This window comes from Pelodiscus sinensis, chromosome 5 (assembly GCF_049634645.1).
Source record: "Pelodiscus sinensis isolate JC-2024 chromosome 5, ASM4963464v1, whole genome shotgun sequence".
Lineage (NCBI taxonomy): Eukaryota > Metazoa > Chordata > Testudines > Trionychidae > Pelodiscus > Pelodiscus sinensis.
In genome coordinates this window covers 10278715-10291979 of record NC_134715.1, presented here as the reverse complement: position 1 = coordinate 10291979, position 13265 = coordinate 10278715, and the positions used below count along the sequence as shown (strand labels likewise).

The window sequence follows — 13265 nt, the reverse complement described above, 5'->3', positions numbered from 1 at the left end:
GTGTAGACTCCCTGGGTAATGAGGATTAGAAAGGTGCTGTATTATATATGTCTTCTGCAAATGTGTTCATTCAATTAGTTAATTTAGGTAGCCCCATGCTTCACTGAGCATTAATTATATGTAATTGTGTATGGCTGGTACACTGTAGATAAGAAGTGCAATTTGAAGTTTTGAATTTTATTTTGGCTTTAGTGTTTGAAATTAATGAGCATGGGCATGCATAACACATCTTTGTTGTTCTGCTTTAACCTGGCCAGTGCTAATCAAGTCAAAATAAGTGTACAAGATAAGTGATTGGGGTCTTCTGTCAAATGTAAAATATGTGGAGCATGTAGTACAAAAGTAGCCTGTATGGTAATTTTGCCTCACCTTTTATTGTAAACAATATTATCTGCTGCCAAACCCTTTAATAGAAACACATAGTAGCTAATTTAGCAACATCCATTCTTCATGTTCAATAAAACCATTGTAGGTTAGTTGACAAAAGAAAAGACAATTGTGTATTAAAATTAAACACAGTTTTACTTTATTGTGGCAGCACCATCTCTTGTGGTATGTATAGTGTATGCATGTATGCAAAAATCTTGTTAGTCTCATTCTTAAAAATAAAGACAACTACGTAGTGTGGTTATATTTATGCTGTATGAAATGAAATATTTGGAAAAAGGCCTCAGACTCATTCAGAACAAGGATGGAAGAAAAGCCAAGCTTTTAATGGAAATAATGTTTTGTATGAGTATTGGTTATTTGGTAAAATATCTGAATGTAGCACATGGCTTTGTAATTACTGATAGGCAACTAAAATGTTAGTTCAATTAATATGAGAGTTTGGATCTACTAATACAAGCCAATCTATTAAGGCTTAATTGGTGGTCAGTTTAAACTCTACTATTTTTTGCACATATACAACACAGCTAGACCTATGTGTATTACAAAATTATTTTATATGCATAATTAATTACTAGAAAAAACATAAATGAATAATTATTTAAAATTATAAGGTATACCACTCTACAATACCAGGAAAAAATACTTTCAAAAGTTCAAGTAGCTCTTAACATTGTTTATTGCCACATTACCATATTTAAGATGAAATAAAACATGTTTCAGTGTGAAGTGTATATTAATCAATTAAATAAATAAATTGCATAAATCATATGAGTTAAAACATTTGCAGAACTATGTTCCATTTGGAGAGACAACAAGTCAAATGCTCAGTTGGAGTAAATCAGTGTAGCTCCATTGAAGTCCATGGGAACAAGGTTGATTTATTCCAGCTTAGGATCTGACCCAAAGAACTTAATTCTGCTTTTAGTTACACCCGTGCACCCCATTTGGCCCACTGGTTGGATGCCAACAACAACTTACGCATTCTCGGAATAGGACTGATTCCTGTAGCATGTGACCACCTTTCAATCCACATCCCATCATTTTGTTACAAGAGGCAGATGCACTCACAGGAACCATTTACCTTTGGAATTGGAGTCTCAGGAGAGGGTTTTACTTGCTGAGTAGAATGATGACAGAATTTGATAATAGGGCATGACATTGATGGCTGTTATCTGATACACCTATGGAATGGCTCTTGCCTCTCTTGGTTTCCCCTGAAAAGCAGCTCCCTCCCTGTGGACCTATAATAGCAGGAATGCCACAGGGTCATGACAGAGGTATTTTAAACACAGACTTCGAAATGATAGTTTGATGGACAGAATAAGACTTATTCTTCCAGCTGTTCAAGAAAGAGTAGGGGGGGGGGGGGGGGACTGGAATCAGGGTCAACAAATGTAGCATTCCCCTCCATAAACTTGAAACACATCCGCAGTCTTAAATAAAATAAAATCCTTCCAAAACCAAAAAAATCATGACATAAATTACAATGCACAGTTTTTCTTAAAGCGTTGAGTTCTAAGAGGAGGGGAATCAAACTTTTAAAAAAAGGCAGACTTGGATATACAAGTTTGAGGTACAGTAAGAAGTAAAAAGAGCAGCAAAAAGAGGAAATGCAGAGGAAAAATGGTTATAAATTATGTGTTGACGCTGAACAAATGTCTCATATGAAAATGATTGTAAAAAGTGTCATTAGTTAAAACAGTGAAAGTAAGAAAATATGTTCAATGTCGAGGTACCTTTTTGTTGCTTCCGACAACCCAAAATAAAAAGTCATAAAATATTGTATTGACACAAAAGTGTATTCTTTGGAAAGCAAAAATGTAACGGATCCATCATACTTGTCTCAAAATGTACAGTATAATCTCAATGCTTTGGAGAGTAGGAAAATGAGAATACATTTAAGGCAAAAAACAAAAGCCTTTATGTTCATTTGAACTGAACCATTGCTTTCCTCCCTGGGGCTAGATGAAGAATTCCAGTTCAGTTAACACTCTTGACCATCAAAAAGCAATTTGGCTGGGGTCAAACTGAAACAAATGAGTATCTCCCTGTTTGACCTCCTAATGCGGCTAAGTGCAGTAGAGGCTCTGTCTTCCATTGTAAGCCAAGGGCTCACACACACGCAGCAGCAGCTCCTGAGAAAAGTGTTCCTCTGTCGCAATCAGTTTAACAGCTATCCAAAGCGAAACTTCAGTCTGTATTTAACAGTGTTGGGGTTCTTCCGAGGCACAGACAATGAAACCTTTGGTTTTGCTGGGGTGGAGGCAGGTGACTTTTTCTTTTCGGGGACAGTGACGGTGAAAGACAGTTCTGGCTGCTCAGCCTGTTTGAACCTTGGAAGGAAATGGGTGGAGATGTGCTGGGGTTTCACCCGGGGACTACAGCCTCTTTTGGCTTTGCCCCTCTTGTTCAAAGCTACGTACCATTCTCTCCCAGTCTTTTCAGTCCTGTAAACTGCCGAGGCATATGTGTTATAGCTGTTTTCTTGAAACCTCTCCCTGAACTTGCAGTCTTCTGTGAATTTGGCCTAAGAAAGCAGACAAATAAAAATCTGTTGAAAGGTTTTTGTTTGACCAAGCAACAAGATCTGTTAAGACAAGAGAGCCAACACTGTCAATAATGGGTGCCTATAAATTAGACTCCTGAATTCTTATACAGGTTGAACTTCTCTAGTCCGGCACCCTCCGGATCTGACCGATGCCGAACCAGAGAATTTGCCCAGTCATGGGACGTCAATATTATCTAGCAGCATCACCAACACTTCCTCTGCTTACAAGGCTCTTAAAAGACATTTGGGGTAAATTAGAGCTAAATAACAGCACAGAACACTGAGAGCCAGGACTGGTGGCTGTGAACAAACTTTGTGGGATCACAGGAAACTTGGCTACACCCATAAGTGGACATCCCACTAACAAATCATGCTGAACCACAGATGTTGCCGGACCAGAGAGTGCTGGACCAGAGAGGTTCAACCTGCATAGTGCCACTTTTACATAATTCAAACGTGAATTGTGCCGAACAACTTTGCTCAGCACTTAGACGCTCAGCACTTTTGAAAATCAGGCCACTTATCTGTCTAAACAGAGTCTTAGAAGATAACTTGAAGCATTTAAAAATCTTGGCAGAAGGTATCTATCATGTGCCTCAGGAGTAACCTTTCCCTTCTGCTTCTTCACTGTCTTTCACCTAAAGGAAAAACATCTGATTTCTAGTGGCTCCTTCAAGGAATATTAGGGTTTGCTCTTTATTGTGTCTAATTTCCTGCCCTCACAAGAATTGCTTTCTGACTCCATCTCCACTTAATAATCTAGAAGGACATTCTGCATGCAGATTTTTATTGCTTCACTGCACAGAGTCTTGATCGCATTGTCGTGTTAACTTTGGATTGTTTTGTTTTCTCTTGATAACCTTTAAAAATGCCTTTCGGTTAGAGAGCATTTTTCCTTACAGGGTAGTTGTATTTGTTACGCACCAATTCCCAGCGGAAAAACATGGAGTTTAGGGATCGGGCCCCAGACTGGCAGAGTAAATCTGAACAGCCCCTTGAGAAACTAACTCTGTACAATCTGACATTTAAGATCCACCAACTGCTCAGAATCCACATACACACTCAATTCCTGTGCCACGTTGCACTGTGGCAGGATTGGGGCTGCTTCTGTGAGGTGCCAAATGCCATATCAGCTATAGCTTTCAAAAAGGTAATCATCATCCGTACCAAGAAAATGATGTACAAAAAGTATTACACTTCGGTGGAAATTTATTGTGGGGTACAGTTCTAATACTGCTCTCCTGAATATTCAGGGCCTTGGCTCAAAACCTATGTTGTTAATGTAAAGGCAGGTTTTCACACAACATTAGAACTGGAAGGGAGGTGAGAGGTCATTGCGTCCAGTCACCTGCCCTCCAGACAACTACCATCTCTGACAGATTTGCCCCAGACCCCTAAATAGTTCCCTCAAGGATTGAGCTCACAATCTGGGGTTTAGCAGGCCAATACTCAAACCACTGAGCTATGCCTCCCCTCAACATTTGTTTCCTTCTAGTAAATAAACCCATAGGTGCTTAATCTTTTGCCAACGGCACTAAAGAGCAAATCCTCAAAAGCATGCAGGTGCCTCACTTCCATTGAAATCCATTAGTTAGGCACCTAAAAGCCCATGGCTTCCATTGACTACAGTGGGCATTAGATCTGACCCCTAAACACATTGCAGGATTGACAGTTGTCCCCACAGATAATAAAATGAGTCTTTGCCCATGAAAGTGTAGGCCCAAATAAATCTTGTTAGTCTTTAAGGTACCACTGGACTCCTCATTATTTTTGCTTGCACTGAGCCCCTGCAACAATTTATGCATCTCCTTAGTTTTACACCCAGGGAACAGTCCCATATGGTACATATCGCCAAGGTGTAAAAGTTAAGCATGTGTGTCTTTTCCGAATCAGGGCCTTATAGCGCTGGGTAAAGAGTTTCAAACCAGATGGGAGGATTCAGTCACCAACTCACTTTAAGTTGAGTGGCTAAATCCTCTAGTAACCTTTGAAAATATCAGTCCTAGTCTCAACAATTTTTCATGAGAACACTGAAACAAGACCTCTCTTGTGTGAGTTAGCAGAATGCAGGAATACGGCCAATCAATTCATCTGCCATAAAAAGTGGGAAGTAGACATTTTGCCATGGTTGGACATCGGGGCAGCTGTGAAATTTAATCTGTGCAAATCTTCATCTAGATGAAATCACAGGATATCATTGAGTGGAGTTTTTTTTTTTCCCTAATGGGAGAGCTGGAGACTGAGATGTACATATAAACACAAAAAGACAGAAGAGGGCCCTAAAAAATGTACAGGTGTATGTCTGAAAATGATGATTTATTCACATTCTTAAGCAGCAGCCCTAAAGGAATTTGCCACTTCCGGAATCAAACGATGAGACTGTTAATTGGTGTCCTGAGATCATCTAAAATGGTTTTCTAAGTGCATCAAAGTCTGATTTCAAAGTAAATTCTTCAGATCTATTCATTCTAAAAGGCATGCTGAGCTTTTTAACTTAAAAGTCTGATGCAGAGGAAAACAAAAAGAAACCATTTTTTATAACCAATCAGAAAATGGCCAGATTTGCTTGATACCGCATTATGAAACCCATATTTTGTTTGAAGGAGTTGGATTCCAGAACTCAAATGGGAATGTCCTTGACCTGTATTGTGTCTTTTTCATAACATCTTCACTTTCATTGCCATTAGTTCTCCGCTTGAAAGAAGAATTATTTTAATTATGCACTTTTTGTTACTCAACATGGTGTGTCATACATAAATATACCTATCTCATAGAGCTGGAAGGGACCTTGGGAGGTCATCAAGTCTAGTTTGCAAATTAACGTGCTTCTTCCAAAAATAAAGACTTGAGTTAAATTCCTCACCACTGTCTGAAACACGGAATCCAGGAAGCCTTACTTACATGAGTAACCTGAGAAGGACACAGTACAGAGATAGGAAAAGAGACAAACACCCTAAGAAGGGTTGTGCCCAGAAGGTCTCTTTGGGGAGGATGTTGTCTTTGCAGGGATCTCTCCTAGCCCATAGAGTTATGGGGTCAGGGAACTTCAGGAGATTAGAAGGACAGAAGGCCACGTGTGGGTAAATCCTAGAAGATACCAGTGGTAAATCCAAGCACACCTCAGTGCATACTGGGGCCACACCAATCACTTCTGTTCTTGATATACCCCTTGATAGGGATTTCTGGCTGCATCCCCCAGCGAGGGAAGCCAGCAGCATGAATCCATTCCAAAGCGGCTGGAAGCCACTACGGAGACATGAGACCGTCACACTGCTGGTTCCTAGGAGGAGACAAACTGAGCTCACTTGAGAGGCCTGGGTTATCTATTATCATAGTAAGATCGGTCAGCTCGGAGGGGTGTCTCTGGGGAAGAAATTTCTTCAAGGATCCTTTCCAAGGACTTCTTCACTTTGCATACTAAGAAGGCAGAATATGCCTTGCATCCCACTGAAAAGGAGATCCAAGGGGCCCATGCACACTGCTGGGAAGCCAGGGATCCATGCAGGAGGTCAGAGACCCATTCTTCCAAGACTGCTGCCCACAGCTGTCACTAGGACTTCCGGGGGTGGGAGTGTAGAAAAGATAACACTGTCTAGGGCTGTCATATTCTCCAGGGTTTCTCCACAGGGTCAGAGTAGGGGGCAATATTCTCCTATGCCCGGCATTGCCTTAAGCCCACCCCCAGTCTCCATATGCCCAGCCTACCCACTTTCCATCCTCAGCCTCCGTAGCCATGAATCGTCCTCCCCAGGGCTGAGAAAAGGTGGGCAGAGCCACCTGAGTAATACTGGCCCTTCTTCCTTTCTGGGGTCAAATCCAAGTTGAAACGGTCTAGAACAGACCAAACACTGACTGAAATCACTCTACTGCAGGCAAAGTCATCCTTAGGACTTATGGGGCCCTGCGCAGTCCTATTAAACTGATGCCCCTATGTCCAATGGCAGCCATCGGGTGGATGGTTTTTAGCGATGTGATTTTATAATCTTCAGCAACACACCAATGAAGTGGTTTTAATACAAATTTTAAACTAAGGTCCTGTAGACCACAGCAGGGCAAAATATGATCCACGGGCTAGATGCGGCCTGCAGAGCCGGCAGATCCGGCCTGCGAGAGCCTCAGTGGCTCCCTGCCTGCCCTGCCCTCGCTCGGCACTCAGTAAAGCCGACTGCAGGGACATGTGCGATGCTGAGAGCCGGGGGGCGGGGAGGGTAGAGGACAGAGGCTTCTCACACTGCTCCCGCCCCTTGTAGCTCCCATTGGCTGATTTCCAGCCAATAGCAGCTGCCTGTTTGCAGGACGGACAGCATGTGAAGTGCCCCTCTGCCCTCATCCCCCGGGGCTCACAGTGCTCGCAGCAGCAAATGTGGCCCCGGTAGCAGCTGTGAGCACATACAGGGGCACGGAAGGCAGGGATCCTGGTTAAGGAACTTGCTGGGTTATTAGCTGTTCAGGTAAGGCCTCCCAGACAGAGCCTGCCTCTGGCACCCCAGCCTCTCCCACACCCAACCCTCTGCCCCCCTCCTGCCCCCATTTAACCCAAACCTTCTGGACTCCCACTCCAGCCCCCATACACCTTCCTAGACACTGCATCCCACCCCCTACACCCCTCCTCAGGTTACAACCCCCTCCCAGACTTTGCACCCCAATCCACCTTCCCTGGTCCCAGCCCAAATTCCTACGCCCCCTCCAGCACTCCTGCCCCAGGTTACTACACTCTCCTAAACCTTGCATTCTCCTACACCCCTCCCCTAGGCCAGAATCCTCTCCTGCACCTTCCAGACCCTGCACCCCAATCCCCTGTCCCAGCTCACAACTCAAACCCCTGCACTTCTACCCCAACTCATACTCCCCTTCCAGACCCTGCACCCGCTCCTGCACCTCAGTTTGCTGCCCTAGGTCACAAGCCCCTCCTTCATCCAGACTTCCTCCCAAATCCCCAACCCCAGTCCCTTACCCCAAGTTCCCTTCTGCACCCAACCTCCATCGCAGACCCCTGCACCTTCTCCATTAATATAATGGAAGAGTGCAGCCCTTGGCCATTTACCAAATTCTTGGAGTGGTTCCCCACCAAATATAATTGCCCACCCCTGCTGTAGACTCACACAGTAAATTCAGAAACTGACAGTTAATACCTGGGATTGGCAGATGCCTGTTCAATAGATTCATTACCACTTAAAGGCTCTTTCACGGGTTCAGTGTTCTGCTAGTAGCTCCCACAGGCTTTTCCACTGTTAAATTAACTAGAGGTTAGGATCCCAAACTTTTCGGCATCACGCCCCCCTTTTTGATTTTTGAAAAACCCTCCCAAAAAATAGCAGCAAAATTTGTTGAGCAATAAATAAATAAATAAATAAATAAAGGAACTAACCGGGGCAGCAAAAACTTGAGTGGGAGAGGGGGACTGGGTCGCTTCGTGCTCCCCCTGGAATTTCTTCATGCCCCCCCAGTTTGGGAACCCATGATGCTAGACCCTCTCCAGAGGAAGAAGAGCCACAGTACAGGGATAGGAAGAGGTGGATGGACATTAAGACCTAGTGGTGCCTCAGCTTGTTGGGTTCCCTATGCAACTGTGTCTTCTGCATATGGGTAAAGATGGTTCTGACTGTAGGACTAAGTCCTTTCTTTCCAATGCTTTTAATGAGTAATATTAATAAAGCAGTATTTTATTTATTGCTCTCAGAGTGTTTGGGTACTCAGAGATATTTTCCTGGGTTGTATTATCACCTTATTATTTTTTTTTTCTGGACATAAGCTTAATTCTGGCCTTCTAACATGGCCCAAGTTTTGTTGCATGTTACTCTTTACTAGAAGATGAGAACAGGGCTGGAGACGTACATTACTGGGATTCGAACGCCATCCTAAATTGAGTGATGGACACCGAGGCTATGTCTATACTTTTGCAGAAGAGTTCTTGTGCAAAAAATTTTCCATAAGAGCGCATCCACACTGGCATGTGCTTTTGCACAAGAGATGTACTTTTGCACAAGAGCATCCATGGCAGTGTAGACACAAGAAAGCTCTGATGGCCATTTTAACCACAGGGGCTTCTTGCACAAGAAATTCATGTTGCCTGTCTACACTGCCCTCTTGTGGAAGAGCTCTAGCAGAAGAGGGCTTATTCCTCGAGGGGAGAGGAATAACTCTGCTGAAAGAAGCCCTATTTTACAACGCTGTACTGTAAATTTACATGTGCAAGAACGCGCGTGCACTGTAGACAGCAGGCAAGTTTTTGCGCAAGAATGGCTGTTCTTGTGCAAGAAGCTGCTAGTGTAGACAAAGCCCTAGACTTTTTTTTTTTTTTTTTTGGCCTCCGTCGGTCAGTTGACCATGGATGACGTATCCTAGTTCTCGTAGACAAAGCCCTAGACTAGAGAATATGAAAGGTGGCTGCATTCACTACACCCGACACATGTTCTCACAGTCAGAGCCTCCCCCCGCCCCTTATCTACTATAAGTCAGGCCATACAGGTTAGGACAAAATTATTAAAAGTATTGATGCAATCTTGTCTGAGGGCACTGGAGCAGGTCTCTTCTTTCCTGCCAGGATCTGAATCAACAAAAAGAACAAGCCCTTTGTGTTTTAGGACGTATGGTCCGCTGCCTTTGAGATCAATGAGGACAGGACCCTTAGAACCTGATGTTGAAATATGGAGGCCTCTGCCAGAATTTAAAACGTAATGTGTTGATGTGAATATTTGGTGAGTGCTTCTTACTTCCTAACAAACACACACTGGCACAGTGGTGTGCAAATTAAGCGAACATGGGTTTGTTAACTGGGATGTTTAATAAATATATTAGACTGTGTGTCAGCAAGGCTGAAAGATCATATGCTCACGTGCCACACAAGAGCTTAAGAAGATACCCTGCCCTGCCGATGGTGTACAGTGTAAGGGGCATACTGCATAGGTAGGAGTTTTGTCCTTTGTCAGAATAGTTAATCCGAATAATTAAATCTGTTCTTTGGAAACTGTTTAGTTGAAAATAAAAGATCTCGGGGGCCTGCGGTCTTTTCAAATCTCATCTGGCGTTCCTTTGTAATATCTTCGGGAATCCCATGGGAACTGGGATTCCCAGATAACACCTGGCCAACTTTTTAGACAAAAATAAAGAAAACCCTAATGCCCTTGTCAGAAGAATTCGTGTTGTTCAGGGTTGTGAGTAAACGATTGTTGCTGCGTATATAACAGCTCTCACACTGAGTTATAGAATACAGTCACTTCACCAAGGGCATATAGCTCTGATTTCAAAACTTTTGAAATACATATGGAATAAAAGGTTCTATCTATCCTCGCGCACTCCCAGTTAATCTATCTCTGTCTGGTGCTTATGATTCCCCCATTCCCCACAGTGCTTTATCTGAATGTCTCCTGAGAGATGATGATGGGGGCTCACTGAAAGATGAGAATTCTTTTCTGTGGGAAGTCTCAGACAAATGTCATGTGCAATTTTTCACTATCTCTTCGGATTTTTTTTTTTGATGTCACAGTTAAAAACAGATTCCATTCTAATCAAATGGCATCACAACATTTTTTTCTTTGAAAATGAATGAATCATTTAACTTTCCCAGTTTTATTTTGTTTTGTTTCAATTTCCCCTCCTTTCTCTTTCCCTCTGGAAAATGTCCCATTGGCAGCGTAATGCCAATGTTATTTGCTTTGGAAAGTCCCCCTCTATAGCTACGTTTACAGTGCACATCCATTTCAAAATGAGCTATTTTGGAATAGTTATTCCGAAATAGCTTATTTTGAAATAGCAACAGTGGAGCAATCTACGCACGCCTTATTTTGACATTGCTATTTCAGAATAGGCATTATTCCTCGTAGAATGAGGTTTACAGATTTCGGAATAAGCTGTCTGTTATTTCAAAATAATGTAATGGTTGCATAGACGCTCGCATTCTTATTTCGAAATAACGCTGGTTATCTCGAAATAACGGTGCACTGTAGACGCACCCTATGTGTCCAACATGGCAAGAACATACAAACACGTACTAAAATATTCCCAACCTGATGATCTTTTCTCTGGTAAAAACCACACTGTCTGATACAGCATTTGAATTGTTTGCCAGCTGCCAATGTGACATCATATGTCCATAGAGAGATTCAAAGTGGAGTCCACATACTTGATCAGATTTCGGAAATCTGAATGAGAGAATGGTCTTGACATGGAAAAGCCATTGGGTGGACTACGCTTCAGTGATACAGTGAGCTGAAATACCAAGGAGGCAGGAGGACTATGTCAGGTGTCTTATTTTTTTGGTCGTTCCGTAAAGAGCTCTGCTGCTGACATTTTGTCCATCTAACAAGCCCAAGCTTCTGTCTATCTAGGTACTTATATGGCCTTTATCACAAGGGCAGATCCTTGGTGGAGGACTGAACTAAGCACCTTCCAAGTATTAACAAATGTGTACACTCCCAATGCCACTCTGAGCTAGGGGATTATTCTTCTTCCCATTTTATAGCTGAAGAAACCAAGACACAAAGAATTTAAGTGACCTGCCCAGATTCACACAAGACATGTGCGGTTGAGACAGAACTGAATCCAAGCCTCCAGCATCCCTATCCATTACCATAAGCACAAAACCTCCCGTTTTCTCCTGTGTGTCTCAAACATGGGCTGGGATACAGTCTCTTTGTCCTCTTTCGAGAGACTAACAAGGGGGCCAACTACTGCCCATTGTGTTGGCTTTTCCGTTTTCTAACATACAGTCATGCTTGCCTCTGAAGAACTGGTCTGTGACCATCAGAAAGACTTTTCAATGGAGATGACTTTTAGGTCACTCCTTAATATGTCAGGTTTCTCTGATCTGTTACCTCAGCTGAAGTTTAGATTCCAAGGTGTTTCCATAAATAAATTTATGGGAGAACAATGAGGATCTTGCCAACAAAGAATAACAGACACATTGCTGAGAAGGGCTTTACCCAAGTAGTTTTTCTTATAACTTTAAAGAAGGTCAAAAAAAGGAAACCCCAATTTTCTGAAAAAATGTTGAAGTGGGTTTTTTGGTTTTGGTTTTTGATTTTGTAGGCTTGCAAGTCACTGATTTTTTCTTTTTATTTATGATAAATTCTTTTTCATTATCCCCCCCCCCCACCCTTTTTTCAAAAATTGAAATATAAAAAATAAAACATTTTATATTTTCAAAACGAGAAGTTTTCAAATGTGAAAAAGGCAACATTTAATGAATAAACTTTCCATCTAAAAAAATCACAACCAACTCTATTCAATTCTAATGTATATATCGTTCTGTCACAGACTGTTGGCATGTGTTCAGAAATTGTTCCATAGCAAATTCAAATAGAAATCTAGGAACAAATCCTGAAGGAAATTAAATTTTAAAATGAAATTCAATAGGAGATTTGCCTGAGGGAGGACGGATGCATTTAGGCCATAATTATTAATTTAGAACAATTCTTAACAAAGGAAAATTACCTTAAACCTACTAGAAAAATATTTCTGCATTTATGCTAATACCAAACCCTCTTTTTTTGAGATCAAGACCAAACCAAAGCTCAGCCATTTGAACATCTAACTGAGGGCTTAAAAATTACAAAAAATAAAAACCCATCTGTGCATGGAACTGATAATTGCTAGTTTTAATATTATTTCTGAATCCAGTTTCTGTAAAAATGAAGCACTTTATAATTTAATTAAGTTGCCATCTAAAGAAAGAGGGCTAATTTAAAGCACTAAGCTCAGATAAGAGAAAACAGGTCCCAGAGAATGGTTTAGAAGGACCCCAAATAATTGTAGGAATTACTTTTATCTACAGTTCGCTCAAAGTCATCAGAATGACTTTTATATCAAAGAGCTTCAGTGAGTGACAGGCGCAGGATTCGCTTTGTACTGTTTAAAACTCATTAGGCCATGAAATAACTTTATCCTGCCAAGACAGGAAAGAACAACAGATGCTGTTTTTGCATTATCTGCATTATTTAGTCCAGCAATCTTTAGACATTTGGGTCAAGTTTCTACAAATTTGTTGCTTTCATCTGACTGAGGAATCATGTGTCCTAACCTTTCAGTCTGACCTGTCTAATTGGTGTCCATTTGTAACACTGCAGGGTTTTTCTGGTGACAATTCACCATATGCTGACATGGGTTTAATATAATTTCTGCTAATGCCAGGACATAAATCACAATTTAAAACAGAATAATGGAAGTATTGGATGCCACTAGGAAGAACAGATTCTTAAGCATAAAATAATCTGTGGTTACTTTCCTGTCCTGAAATGTATACAAAAGTGTTATTTTCACATCCTCTTAACACTGAAGCTGCAGTTAAGAAAAACGTTTATACTAATTGTAGGTGCCTTTATCTTTCTTT

General features: G+C 41.7%; 1 protein-coding gene across 4 annotated transcripts in view; it reads right to left on the bottom strand.

Moving 5' to 3' along the window:
* Nucleotides 1–541: 541 nt before the first annotated feature.
* FGF5 (fibroblast growth factor 5) overlaps nucleotides 542–13265 on the bottom strand; it is a 40926-nt gene continuing 28202 nt past the window's right edge. For 3 of the 4 annotated variants that reach the window (XM_006110918.4, XM_075929151.1, XM_075929150.1), the window contains exon 3: nucleotides 542–2917. In XM_006110918.4, the coding sequence (XP_006110980.1) occupies nucleotides 2564–2917 (354 nt within the window). In that variant the 3' untranslated portion in view covers nucleotides 542–2563. The remainder of the gene's footprint in view (nucleotides 2918–13265) is intronic. The other variant, XM_075929149.1, reaches the window with a different exon arrangement.